We start from the raw sequence: 15321 nt of genomic DNA, 5'->3' as shown, positions 1-15321 counted from the left end.
AATGAAATGTTTTCTTTGGTCTTTATGGTGATTATCTCCTTTTCCTTTTTCCAGGACAGACACGCCCTGGAGTATGCAGCATCGTCTCCTTCACAGTTTGCGCAGCGTAGGGCTGCGTCACAATCCTCAGAAACGTGATCCTTCGAAGCGCATTTTGCGCAAATTTTGCGGCCACGGCAGCTCTGTGAGCCGTGGCCAAACCTTTGACAATTGAAGCATCTTCGTGGGTTTGGAATATAGTGCCCCACATTTACTTTCAGGTATCCTACTTCTATGGTTTCAGGTAGTGTACTTGAGTTTAATGTTAAAACCAAGTGTTTTGTATTTATTTCTTTGTTGTCTTTCTGGATTTTGATTTTGTATACACCTGTTTGGTCGGACAAGCCTTCCAGCATTTCTTTCTCAGTTAGGTGTATGAATACATTTCAGAGATGACGCCACGGACAGTGTTAAGTGATCGATGAGCTGTTATGGAGACCGGGATGTCCCCTATAGAAGCAATGTTTAAGAGTTTCGAGCACTGGATGCATTCGCGCAAGTCAAGGAGAAGGTCGCCGCTGGCAATTTTTGAGACCTTGTAGCCAGGGCCCAAGGTATCAGTTAAACATCTAGACAAAAGGAATGGAGAAATTATTCTTGCTTGTTTTTCATCGCTTTGACTGTGCATTACATGAAACTTAGTGAATGTCAGTTTCTTTTTGACAAAAAAGTCTGCTGCTTCGTTCCACCCTCTTTTGAGAGAACGATCTGGTTTTGAAAGGGGGGGAGCCATAAAAAAAATGTAGTTATTCGGTCATGGTGCCAGCCACCCACCACGGAGTCCAACAAGAGGACGGGACAGGAACTTGATAGCAAGTCCTGCCCACGCCAGCTGTACACCTCAACTATAACCAAATATGACGCAACTCAGGATAGTTGGTCACACAAGGTTAACCCTAGCCACCAGGAAAAAAGGAAAAACCAAGAAGTGAGTAGGATATAGGAGGGTTGTAAGAAAGAGATAGGAAAGTGAAAGATGGAAGGGAGGATAGGAAAAGGCGACTGCAGATTTCCCCCGGGAGGGTCAGGCCGGAGGTGCCGTCTACAGGAAGCTAGGGCCAAAGTGGTGTGTTGCCTCCGCCGAGGGGCCTTAAGGGTCCAAACGCTCGGCATCGGCTCAACCACCAGGATCCCCTTTTCCTCGGGCACGGCGATGCTACGCACGGCTAGGCGCGGGTGCTCGGATCTGTGGTGATGCACTGTCCACCATCATCCCCTTGCGGGGATGTCCCTGCGGATGCTCGGGAACCCATGGTGTCGCCACTCACCAAAGCCTGCAAGCTGCAGACGGACCCCTGCGGGGATGTAGTCCATGTTGCAATATTGCACTTATCCTGTTCATAGTCTGTTTTAGGAGTTTCTGATTTTTGCTTTGTTACAATTTATGGTATCCTTGTATTGTTGTTGTATTATTGTATTGTAGTGCCTGTTCTCGTTTTTCAATTACTGACCATTGATATTGGTATTGTATTATTGTATTGCAGTGCCTTTTCTCATTTTTCTATTACTGACCATTGATATATATGTTATCGATCTTCTCCCCCCCTTATGTAACACCCCAGGAAACACATAACTTCTATAAAATGTCTTCAAACAACTCCAAGCATCTAGCAACGTCTAACTCTAGATTAAAACGTTTGAAAAACATCTCACCAGTGGAGGTTTATCCACAAACGTTTTAAAAATCTACTGGCACAAGAGGCTTATTCACAAATGTTTTAAAATCATACTGGCAAAAAAGGTTTACTCACAAACGTTTTAAAAACTTCTCTAAATATATGTTTTCCACGCAACATTTTAAAAATCCTCTGACGAGAAGTTTACTCGGGAACGTTTTAGAGAGGTTTTTTAACAGCAATGTGTTCCGAATATATCTTTGCATGTATGTCCAAGTACTTGACACAAACAGTCGGTAGATGTGAACGAACGCCGCAGTGAACCTAAGTCCAATATGCATTTTTAGGCATCGTTTATTTCGGTGATTAGTGAAGGCAGAGCTAGTCATGTACATGACTTAGCGCCAATTAACATATGATAATTGCGCACGGCTGTTAGGGCAGCAGGAATGTCCATGCAACGAACGTTGCAAATAGCATTCTTCTTCGAAGTTAGTATACAATACGAGTAATAAGAGCAATATAGACTGCGCGTCAGACATACCGTACGTAGTAGAGTGCGAGACAATTTCTACGACTATGCTGGCTTCAAGCTCCACACACACCGCTGGCAGAAACTGATGAAGTGATGAAACTATGGCAGAGACTGATGAAGCTGGTTTTCTTGCCTCATTTGCGTGTGTATTTATGCTGCCAAGGGCAGCTGCCCGCCCTCTGCAGTTCGAACTGTACTGAACATATCTGAGCAAACAAAATCTGCAGTTCTAAAAAAAAAAAAGGGCCGCCGCCATCTGGAAGACGAAGTAACGAGCGTTAGTTTTATTGGCCATGCGTAAAACGCAAGTCTTTCCGCATCCAGTGGGGCCAGTGAAGAAAACCCTGAGCGGTTCGGAAAAGTAACAAAACTTTTCCACTTAGCGGAGCAATCAATGCCTAGCGCCATCTATCAGAGAAATTACGATGCGATGCCCATTGTCGAGTTACATCCCCTCAGGATACGTCTCAAACGGAATTTGCTTCATTTGGGAGGTCAAGGTGGGCCTAGAATTCGGCTTGCGGTGCGATATGGTTACGCTTCAATTAGTAATTGCATGTATACAATGTTTACCTATTATTTAGTTGTAGTTTTATTTCTATACCAACACCATAGGGTTTTATTTGCCTACCAAATTAGGTACGCAACTGTCCCCGGGTGGGTGCCCCTTGCCGGAATATATATAGCGGAACAAAAGTATACATCATAGCTAGTACTACAAGTTTCAATGCAAGATGTGCTGTTTTCTAGTTGCTGCCACAGATGGCGCTGTAATCTCGAGGTGATAGCGGACACCACGAAATCTTGAAATGTGATGAGTAGTTGCTGCCACAGATGGCGGTGTGATCTCAGGGTGGTAGCAGACCTCACGGAATCGCGAAACGTGATGAGTAAGAGCTAGAGCACTAAACCTAATGAAATCCCACTGGTTGTTTTTAGGGGGTTTTTAATATATAGCGTACTGATCTTAACTTCATAAGCAGAGATTTCCAAAAAATAAAAATGTCTAAATATGTTAACGAGTTCATGGGACCCCACTTAGAGACGTTTAAGGGATAATAAACGATGATGATGATCTTTTTGGATCTTTATCCAGTGAACATCTATGACTTCTTGGTCGGTGAAACCTTCAAGCATTTCTTTTTCTGCGAGGTGGACAAAATCAATTTCAGAGATGGCGCCTCGGACAGTATTTAGAGATCGACAGGAAGTGACAGCGACAGGAGTGTCCCATATGGACACAATGTTCGAGAGTTTTGAGTTTTGAAGATTGTGACACAGTTTGAGCAGAAAGTTGCCACTGGCCATTTTTGATACCTTGTAGCCAGGGCCCAAGGCATCTGTCAAGCACTTTGATACCAGGAAAGCGAAGAGGATTCTGACTTTTTTTCATCTACTCCACTATGAATGACATAAAATTTATGGAATGTTACCTTTCTTTTGTGAAAAAAGCCTGCTGCTTAGTTCTGTCCTCTTTTCAGAGAGTGATAATTTTTGGAAAAGAAGTGAGCCATAAAAAAACGCAAGTTTTTCGGTCATGGTGCTAGCCGCCCACCATAGAGACCAACTAGGGGACGGGACAGGAACTCGCCAGTAAGTCACGCCCATGCCAGCTGTACACCCTAACTATAACCGCATATGGGACAACTCAGAGCAGTTACTCCACAATAGATTAATCCTAGCCGCCTAGAAAAAGGAAAAAGTCATTAAGAGAGAAGAAGACAGGACAGTTGTGAGAAAGAAGATCGGAAAGCAAAAGATGGAGGGGAGGACAGAGCAATCAACTGCCGATTTCCCCACTTGGGTTAGGCCGGAGGTGCCATCTACAGGAAGCTGGGGCCAAAGACGTGTGTTGCCTCCGCCTTAAAGGGGCCTTAAAGACCCGAAAGAAAGCAGCGATGGTGTAGAAGTAGAGAGACCGCCTCGCGTGCAAGAGGACCGGGGTTCAAATCCTCGTGCCGCGCAATTCTCCACCGGGTTTTAAAAAAAAAAATGCGTGTCGATGGAATTGCATAACCAGGCCTGGGGTGCGGCCCAATCTCTGTGACCAGAACCGACAACGCACTCCCTCACCAGAACAGGACATGGCCCCCTGGTGCAATACTTGGCCACAACCTTCTATGAACAAACTAATTAACCCTCGGCCCTCAGTCCCCAGCGGCTGCGGAGCAACTGACCAAGGTGGCAGTTAGACCTGTGACACAGCGGAGGGTGCTAAGAATTTCTGGCTTCGGACCGGCCGCCATTGGAATCTGAACCTGGCAACGTTTAACGCTAGAACTTTAGCTAGTGAGGCTAGCCTAGCAGAGCTGTTCGAGGAACTAGCGGGAATTCAATGGGATGTGATAGGGCTTAGCGAAGTTAGGAGGACAGGTGAGGCATATACAGTACTAAAGGACGGACACATACTGTGCTATCGCGGGTTAGAGGGTAGACGAGAACTAGGTGTGGGATTCCTTATTAATCAGGATATAGCTGGCAACGTATAGGAGTTCTATAGTATTAACGAGAGGGTAGCAGCTATAGTAATTAGGCTGAATAGGAGGTACAAGCTGAAAGCGGTGCAGGCCTACGCGCCCACATCCAGCCATGATGACCAGACCGTTGAAAGTTACTATGAGGACGTAGAATCTGCAATGAATAAAGTAAACTCACAGTACACTGTACTGATGGGCGACTTCAATGCGAAGGTACGCAAGAAGCCGGCTGACGACCACGCGGTAGGTGACTATGGGATAGGTTCTAGGAATGGCAGGGGAGAGTTATTAGTCAAATTTGCAGATAGAAATAATTTACGGATCATGAATACCTTCTTCCGCAAACGAGAAAACAGGAAGTGGACCTGGAAGAGCCCCAATGGTGACTCTAAAAATGAAATCGACTTCATACTATGTGCTAAACCTGGCATCGTTCAGGAAGTGGCCGTCCTCAGAAAGGTGCGTTGTAGCGACCACAGAATGGTAAGGTCACGAATTAGCTGAGACTTGAAGAGGGAACGGAAGAAGCTAGTGAAGAAGAATACCATTAACGAGTTAGCCGTAAGAGGGAAAGCACAGGAGTTTAGGATAGCGCTGCAAAACAGATATTCGGCTTTAACTGAGGAAGACGATCTTGATGTTCATACAATGAATGATAATCTGACATCAATAATTACGGAGTGCGCAGTAGAAGTAGGCGGTAGGACAGTTCGACAGGATACCGGAAAGCTATCTCAGGTGACGAATGATCCGATTAAGAAGCGCCAAAGCATGAGGGCATCTAACCCTACCGACAGAATAGAACTGACAGAGTTATCGAAGTTAATAAATAAGCGCAAGGTAGCCGACATAAGGAACTTTAATATGGAGAGAATCGAGCATGCTCTAAAGAACGGAGGTAGCCTAAAAGCGGTGAAGAGGAAGCTAGGCATAGGTAAAAATCAGATGTATGCGTTAAGAGACAAGTAGGGCAATATCATTAGCAATATGGATAAGATAGTTAACATAGCCAAGAGTTCTACAAAGACCTCCACAGTAGCCAATGTAATCAGAGCATTAATGAGAAAGACAGTAGTGCACAGCAATGCGTCATCCCGCCAGTAACAAAAGATGAAGTAAAGAAAGCCTTAGGAGCAATGGAAAGGGGAAAAGCAGCTGGGGAGGATCAGGTAACAGCAGACCTGTTGAAGGATGGAGGGGACATCGTGCTAGAAAAACTAGCCACCCTGTATACGCAATGCCTTATGACCTCGACTGTACCAGAGGCTTGGAAGAATGCAAACATTATCTTAATTCATAAGAAGGGAGACGTCAAGGACTTGAAAAATCACAGACCGATCAGCTTGCTATCCATTGCCTACAAAGTATTTACTAAGGTAATCGCTAATAGAGTCAGGGCAACCTTAGACTTTAATCAACCAAATCAACCAAATGATCAGGCAGGCTTTCGTAAAGGATATTCCCCAATAGATCATATTCACACTATCAATCAGGTGATAGATAAATGCACAGAATATAACCAACCTCTATATATAGCCTTCATTGATTACGAGAAAGCATTCGACTCAGTGGAATCCTCAGCAGTCATACAGGCATGCGTAATCAGGATTTAGAAGAGCCTTATGTCAAAATACTGGAAGATATATAAAGCAACTGCACAGCTACTATAGTCCTCCATAAAGTCAGCAATAAAATTCCAATAAGGAAGGGCATCAGGCAAGGAGACACGATCTCACCAATGCTATTCACCGCCTGTTTATAGGAGGTATTCCGAGCCATGAATTGGGAGCAGTTGGGAATAAGAGTAAATGGAGAATACCTAAATAATTTGCGATTTGCTGATGACATTGCCTTGCTGAGTCACTTAGGAGGTGAACTGCAAATCATGGTCAATGAGTTAGACAGGCAGAGCAGAACGCTGGGTCTAAAAATTAACATGCAGAAAACCAAAGTAACGTTCAACAGTCTAGCAAGGCAACAGCAGTTGACAACTGGCAATGAGAGCCTGGAAGTTGTAAAGGAATACGTCTACTTAGGGCAGGTAGTGACAGCTGATCCGGATCATGAGAGGGAGATAACTAGAAGGATAAGAATGGGGTTGAGCGCATATGGCAGGTTCTCTCAGATCATGAGTGGCAGTTTACCAATTTCCCTCAAGAGAAAAGTGTACAACAGCTGTATCTTACCGGTACTCACCTATGGGACAGAAACATGCAGGCTAACGAAAAGAGTTCAGCTTAAGTTAAGGACAACGCAGCGAGCCATGGAAGGAAAAATGATAGGTGTAACGGTAAGAAACCGGAAGCGGGCAAAGTGAGTGAGGGAACAAACGCGGGTTAATGACATCCTAGTCGAAATCAAGAGAAAGAAATGGGCTTGGGCTGGGCATGTAATGCGAAGTCAAGATAACCGCTGGTCCTTAAGGGTAACGGAGTGGATTCCAAGAGAAAGTAAGCATAGCAGGGGGCGGCAGAAAGTTAGGTGAGCGGATGAGATTAAGAAGTTTGCAGGCAAAGGGTGGATGCAGCTGGCAAAGGACAGGGTTAATAGGAGAGACATGGGAGAGGCCTTTGCCCTGCAGTGGGTGCAGTAAGGCTGATGATGATGATGACGAAAGGCCCCAATGCTCAGCATCAGCTCAACCACCAAGGATCCCCTTTTCTGACGCGTGTGGGTGCTCGGAGTCCACATTGTACACACAAAATCTGCTTTAACAGACGCCCCTTCAGGGTGAACAAGTATGGTCCCCAGAAGAATTGTCTATAATTCGAGTCGTACAAGTTAACGAGGGTTGTTTAGTGGGGCACGATAAAGCTCCAGGGTCACCAAATGGGGAAAGGCAAATCGTCAACACCAGTTGCGCCCATTTATAACGAGCACTGGCATCAAAGACAGATGGCATCAACAGCTAGGCCAGTGAGTCACGGAGAGAATGAACATCCCAGATGCAGTGCTTTGCTGCGATAAAGACTCAGGTGCCAGAAGCCCATGCGTGGGAACGCACCACGCAGCCATGGTGTTTACCTCAAGCGTAAACAAGCGTTTTCCATGCACAAAGTGAAAATGATGGATGTTACACGTATGCGATGGAAAGCAGGACGAAATCCTCCACACGAGCCCTATCTCGGAAACACTGCGAGGCTGCCCGAGTTAGGTGTGAATCTTGCAGGACAGGTATACATGTTACAATGCTTACTGTCCTTCCCTATCACCTCTGCACTTTTGAAAATGAGAAATTGTTTCCTATTTCATACCTGGTAATAAAAGATCTCACCGTGCTTCAACCAAACCACTATATTTACTGCCACACTAGCACTACTAGTACCACTAGTAACCGCATGCAAACATCATGGATGTCCTGGAATTGAGTTGAAGCATTATACAGTAGTAAAAGCTTACTGCCCAACCTGCACAACTGCATGGCCTCAAGTGGACAGGCGGATCACACCTCTTCGGTACCGTTTCAACAAACAGACCTGAGAACAGTACTGTCATTTATACCCGTCACACGTTCACTTCCAATAGCCAGCGAGAGTCGAGACCCTTCAAAATTCTCAATCGCTGCCGAGCTCTAAAGAGTTGTGTCGCTGCTACACGGCAAATCCCAATGGCCATTGAAATGGTTCTCATGGCTTAAATCAAGCTTGTGTGGCGTCACAATCGCTACTTTAAATTTTATGCAAATAGATACTTTATAAACCTAAACTAAATGCTGAAATACAATCAGTCACAGGAGGTTTTCAATTATTACTAAAGGCCAGTTACATAAGTCTTGAAAGACATTGCTAGCAAGGAACATTTATCAAGATCACATCAATACTAGACAATTTACGGCATCTTTTATCTACAGGGTAAGTGGCTAGTTGGAGGGGGACCCAGGGAGAATGCACACTTCTTTTCGGTGCATGCACAACTCGCAACAAGTGAGCAAAAGCAGCCCGAGGGCCACACGTCAGGGCAGTGAACATAACCCAGGGTAGAGCAAGCATTCAAAGCTCACCGAGAAATCTCCACAGCCAGGGCAGATGTTGCCATTGTCATCAATTATGGTGATGGAAGGAAGGTCGTGCCGCATGCCCACCTCATAGTCGTTGTGGTCATGAGCTGGGGTAATCTTCACAGCACCTAAAATGCAAGGCAAGTTGAGCTCTGTTATTAGTGTTGAACCACAATTCGCGGCAGCATTTTTCCTTATTTTCACAGACACACTAGCTGAAAGTTAGTGTCAGGTTAGGGAAAATCTAAAAATGAATAGTTAAGACATTCAAGGTCATCACTGCAACACAAACAGGTGCCACACCTTGTAAGATATAAACACCTTAACTGCAACTGTCGTAGGTATGCTTCTTTTGTTGCAATGATGGGTACTAAAATGTAGACAAGTTTAACAATGCTTTCAGGGTGATGTGCAAGCTCACTGCATGTCAATGCAGTTTGAAATAACCACATCTCAAATAAACGAAAAAAAGACAGCACACTGATCAGGAAGCACATCCTTTCCTTACCGCGGCCATAAAGCATCGTTACCGGGGTAACAATGACTTCATGCATCATTTTCGGAACTTTCCGCGTTGCTTATGGGCAAGCGGCACGTCTGGATTTATAGTCAAAGAACCCAAGTCTTGTTTCTGATATCCTTTTCTTTCTCCCGCGAGGCGGCACTGCATTGAGTCCCTCTAGTGCTGCATAGGCCTGAACACACGGTACCACGCTTCTTGCCCACTAACGATGACTTCGCCACTAGACTTCGGAGCCTTCCGCGTTTTTTGAGACACGCTGTGTCATCTGCGTCATTAGACAAATAAAATTTCGCTTTGGAAGCAATATATCTTACCAACAACATAAGCAGCAGCGGGCTAAAGACACTGCCTTTTCATTGGGATTCGGTTCTGACATCAGTTTCTGACAACAGAAACCAGCCTTTTGTTGATGCCCAGAGAGGTGTTCATCTGATGGAATTCTCAGGGAGAGCGCTACATCGGCTTCCTTCTCTGCTCCTAGTTGACAGCAAGTAAAAGCGTGGCTGCAGTGAGCGCTAGATATAGGACAAAACTAATCGTCTACTGTTTTCAACTTCCGGGTCGATACAGCCTACCCTATTGCTAGTACAAAAAGTAAGACGAAACAATGAACAAAGTGAAGCTTATTCACACGACGAACCTCGAAATGTTCCTGTTTTCAGAGTCACTTCACTCCAAAGAACGTAGAAATTACTGGACACTTAATTGTCGCACAGTTACTTTTAATAAGGCCAATGCGATCTGAGAGCTTCAGAAGAGCATACGCAGACATGTTCTTACAGCTTCAAATGAAATTTGCATTCATTCTGATGAGCTATAAATAACTCTTCTGCTTCTTATTTTAGAATTTGCACTCAAGTATGCGCCTTCTGCTTGATTGGAGTGGCCTTCGGTGTGGTTCTAATGTGTTCGCAAGGTTCTGGTCGACCAATAGTGGGGAAATTCAAACATTCTGTGAAATAACACTGCATGACTTTGCCGAGATGCAGCGATGGCGTAGAGATAAAGCATCCACCTCGCGTGCAAGAGGACCAGGGTTCGAATCCCAGTGCCGCGCAATCCTCCACCGGGTTTGGAAACAAAAACTTTATGTGTCGATGAAATTGCATAAGCAGGACTGGTGTGTGGCCCGATCTCGGTGACCAAAACTGACGATGCACTCTCTTACCAGAACGGGAGTTGGCCACCCTGGCGCAGTACCTGGCCGCAACCTTCCATGAACAAACCGATTAACCCTCGGACCTCAGTCCCTAGCGGTTGCGAAGCAACTGACTAAGGCGGCGGTCAGACTTGTGACGCAGCGGAGGGTGCTAAGAATCTCTGGCTCCGGACTGGCCGCCATTGGAATCTGAGCCTGGCGACGCTCAACACTAGGACCTTATCTACCGAGGCTAGCCTAGCAGTGCTTTTCGAGGAACTAGCGGGAATTAAATGGGATATCATAGGGCTTAGTGAAGTTAGGAGGACAGGTGAGGAGTATACATTGTTAAAGGGCGGGCATGTAGTGCTATCATGGATTAGCAGACAGACAAGAACTAGGTGTGGGATTCCTTATTAATCAGGATATAGCTGGCAACATAGAGGAATCCTATAGTATTAATGAGAGGGTGACAGCTATAGTAATTAGCCTTAAGGGCACAGGGTAAGCCCTATACTTCCCATGCATTTTAGGCCATGTTGAGGTACATGTTTCTCACTAACTATTAACAGTAGGCTAATAATACATATATCATTGTTTGCCAAATTTTGTGCTCTTTTTACTGAACTAGAATATTTGAAATGTGTTGAAAATTCAATTTTTAATAAAAATTTTTCCGGTAGTACACAAATCTGGCATTTCTTTGCGCATTTCAAAATTCATAACAGAATAACTGCTCAGTGAAATTGCTTAATTCTAGTTCAGTAGTTGGCAACACTTATGTAGATGATTGCAAAAAAAAAAATCAGCCGTCTGTCTAGAAAGGCATTGGAAATAATGGTACCTTTGTAAGAAAAAACACTGTTTTGAGATAATAGAGCGTAAAGAGAAAAAAGATGTGAAAAACGATTTTTTATTCGCAGAAACGCCTCTATAGTAATTGGTTTAATAGCCCCCTGCTTCGTAGTCACTGTCGCCGTCATTTTTTCGCTTTTCGGCTTGTCGTTTTGACTTTCGGGCCTCTTGTGTAAGCTGTCGTGTTGCTCGGTCCGCAAAGTACATGCGCTTATGGTCAGCTTCCCTCAGCCACTTGATGGTGTTGCTCCCTGGGTTCAATCCACACGCCTTCAAAACGTTGGCCCGTGCGATGCTACCATCATTAAATGAAGGAACAGCATCCAGTGTTGCCATCCGTAGGGTCCGAAGCCTAACAAACACATTCTTTGGCGCACGTTCCCAAACAACATGGTTGAACGACTCATTTGCATTTTGAGTTCGCCCATGCAGGCACTTCTCTAGGAGCTCAGCCTTCGATAGCTCCTTATAAATGGGTTTGATAGCCTCCAAGACAGATGCAGGCAAACTCTCCTTGTGGAAAAATGGCTTGCCCTCTGACTGACTTCTGTTGAAGGCACACCACGTATCAGGTCCCTTTGGGCAAAGTCCATGGCATGGGTCATCGTCTGTGGCCGATAAGTGGAAGAAGGTTGCCCAAACGGCCTATCGCATTTCATCCAGTTTTCCTACATTTCTTCTGATGGCCAAACCATAGTACGTCTGGAGCTTGTCTATTACTGCATCAGTCAGTCGGCCTCGGCCCGAGAGGCTCTTTCCATCAGAGAGTTTTCCTGCTTTGTTTCCTTTTTTTTAGCCTTCGTAACCTTGTGCCCATCCTATTTTGCACATGCCCTATGCACTCAACCTTGGATATTTCAACGGAATCACCATATGGCATTTGTGCCTTCACAGCCATAAAAGCCTTGCTGTCACCATCCCCAAGGTATTTGACGTATCGAACGCCGTGAAGCTCCTCACTCCTGCCGAAAATTTTCAGTGCTCCTGCGACTTCCATTCCACCGCTGGTGCCTTGGTAGTTGCTTTGGCACACCTCTCTATGAAGGGGGGTCACTGTTTGTACCCTTGATGCTGCACTTTGGACAACGTTTAGACAAAACCTCCACATCCAGCACTTTCCCAGAGTCTACACTGGTCGCAGAGACTATGCCGTTATTGGAAGTATGGCCTCGCTTCTGCCAGCTTCCATCAAGAGCAACTGCGATGTCTTTATCCCCCTCATTCAGCTGCACAGCTTTGTCAGCTGCCCTTTTCATCGACTCCTGAGCCGCAGCTTCGATGTGACCTAGAAGCTCTTTATTGTATTTCGCAAACTTTGTCGGCGGCTTAGGAAGGTTTAGCATAGCACAGAGTATATTTCCTGCAGCCATTCCCTTACCAATGGACCTCAAGGCATGCACTAACCTGAGGTTGGCTTCATAGAGGCCAGAAGTAGTTTTCTTCGACGTCTCAAATCGTTGTGCGGCACTACACACTTCACAGTTCAAACTGTAAACGCTTGCAACACCTACCCGTTTTGTCACAATTTCGATGAGCTCAACACTTCCACCGCACTCTCTGCACACACAAATCTGTGTAATATCGGCACAAATGCCGTCCATGTCCATTAAGGCATATTGGCTGCTGCTCTGTAGCACATCCTCTTCCTGGAAGCACAGAGAAAATCTTGAAAGCTTCGATGTCGAGGAGCTGGCGCGTTCGGCGTTCGGGATCTCATTCGGTCGTGGACATCCTTTTGCTTTTTCACGATGAGCGTAGCGGTTGACGTGAAATTCACGCCTGACGAAGGCCTTCTTTGCCCTGGGCATCTCAACTTATCAGCAGCAACCAACACCGGCACAATTTACAATACTGATCGAAAGGGATAGCACTCTGACGCAGCTGCATGAAGGTTGCAGAAACATGGAAAAAACGTGCAAAGCGTCTCAGGATTGTCTTGGCTAAAAAAGAGGAGCTGTACAATAGTTGCCAGACAATTTTTTATATGTAGCTGATTTTAGACAAGTTTTGAAATCAGGTGGTGGACTTTTTGGTTGAAAAAATTGACGTTAATCCTGAAAAGGGGCGTGGCCGCTCACTACTTGGTTTCAGAAAAAGCGTTTTTCAGCCGTAAATATGGCTTTCTGAGGAAAGTGTGATCATGGAACATGTGTAGAAAGAATTGAACTTCTAAAATTCCAAAAGAAAAAAAAACGATTTTTTTCTAATTTTACCTTACCCTGTGCCCTTAATAAGAGGTACAAGCTGAAAGTGGTGCAGGCCTACATGCCTACATCCAGCCATGATGACCAGATCGTTCAAAGCTTCTATGAAGACGTGGAATTGGCAATGAGCAGAGTAAAATCACAGTACGCTGTACTGATGGGCAACTTCAATGCGACGGTAGGTGTAGCGTCGGCAGATGGGCAACCATGGCTAGAGTTATCGCCATCACCGTTAACATGGCTGCACCGCCCTTTGGCACTGCCACCCAGCCGTCAGTTGCTCCCTCTTGCTCTATTTCAATCCAAGTTTAGGTCCGTGCGATTCGCCTCCACTCCCTGCACCAGTTCTGTAAAGTTCCGCAGCGGTGCCGCGAGCATGCAGCGCCAGTTCCAGCAGTTCAAGTGCTGCCTACTTCCAAAACGAATGGTCGAGTGCAGGCATGGTCGTCTGCTAGCCTTGGCGTCGCCACCAAATTGCAGCCAGCAGCGTGGCCAACATCCCGAACCGCGTGAAGAATTTTCAAACAGCACATCGCAGCAAAGTGTTGCCATGAATCAGCCTCGATGCAACCTCACGGCAGCTAAGCGAAACTCACGTGTGTTCTTTTATTGAACACGACTGAGGTGTGCGCGCACCGACTTGCATGCTAAGCGGTTATTGCAACAGCGTGCATCATGCGCTGCATGCACGTGTTTGCTTTTTAGTTAACATAACCGGCTTCGAGTACTAACATAACTTAATTAGCAGAAAGGAAAGACGCCGGTTACGGGTCCGTCGAGAGCACGATTGTCGAAAGATGCAAGGTGCCGGCGAGGGCCGCCGTCCCAACCTCCGTCGCCGACTTCTCGGGTGGCCACTCACGTTCCATATGAGAGTCAGCGGGCCTGTGTGAGGCACTGTTATCATCAACGAGCGCAATAATTTGAGTATATCCGCCGTTTATCGCAAAGCGCGACCATCGTCGCGCAAGCCGTCGTCTGCTTCCATGGCAGCTGCAGCTGCACCATTTTGGCACCGACCATTGAGGAGGTGCACAGTTTTTCTGCACTTTCCTGAACTAGACCTGCAGAACGTCTGCACTTTTTTTTTAAACGAATGGCGTCGTGCAGCCGGCGCCATCTTGCACCGCTGAAACGAATGGCGAAGTGCAGCACCGCGAGAACCAGTTCTCGTAGTGCAGGCGAATCGAACGGACCTTTTATTTGCATCCATACATGTACAGATGATGGGAGTACAGGAAAATGCCAAATGAATTTGGCTTAATGGGGTCTGTACCCCTCACAGAAATGGCCCTATACATAAAGACAACACAAAGATACAATAAAGAATACACGAAAAAAAAAACCATTGCTGAACATTCTATAACAGAAATAGATACGGGTAAAAAATTGCCGATAGAATGCTGCAAGGAATTTAATTACAGAAAGCGTATATTGTAAAATGATACAAATAAAATAGACTTGAAATTCACATGTATAAATAATAAGTTATTTACAAGCAAAGAAAATTGCTTAAGCATTCATGGCATCAGTGTATACTACAGCAAAGCCAAAAAAAGAAATCCACAATGAGCCCATTAAAAGGAGAGATAGGTGTCTATTGAGTTTAACAAAGATGGCAGTGTGTGGCGTAACATTTGTTGACCGTAGTTAGTGAGCGCTTTAGGAACGTACCATGTTTCTCTGTGACGTGTGTTGTAAATGTTAGAATTCATTGTCAATAGAGATTAAGCCTGTTATACGTCAGTGGTGCAGGCAGGAGCTTATTGGTTTACATTCTTTTTATGGCAGCTCCACCATACTATATGTCAATAGAGATAGAGATAAATGCTCCAAAAACTTGGTGTTCTGTTTTTTCGCAGTAGTGAAACACTTGAGTCAAACGCTTGAACAAGGCCCCCGTAAGCCGGGGCCGAAACGTCATTTTTTCTTTAACG

At 45.4% G+C, this 15321-nt stretch overlaps 1 protein-coding gene across 1 annotated transcript in view; it reads right to left on the bottom strand.

The window, feature by feature from the left end:
- Positions 1-15321, bottom strand: part of ValRS (Valyl-tRNA synthetase) — a 359853-nt gene that overhangs the window by 253795 nt on the left and 90737 nt on the right. The window contains exon 10 of the mRNA XM_077651139.1: positions 8668-8792. Within this exon, the coding sequence (XP_077507265.1) occupies positions 8668-8792 (125 nt within the window). The remainder of the gene's footprint in view (positions 1-8667; positions 8793-15321) is intronic.

This window comes from Amblyomma americanum, chromosome 1, assembly GCF_052857255.1.
Source record: "Amblyomma americanum isolate KBUSLIRL-KWMA chromosome 1, ASM5285725v1, whole genome shotgun sequence".
In the NCBI taxonomy this organism is placed as follows: domain Eukaryota; kingdom Metazoa; phylum Arthropoda; class Arachnida; order Ixodida; family Ixodidae; genus Amblyomma; species Amblyomma americanum.
This window is presented reverse-complemented; position numbering and strand designations above follow the sequence as displayed.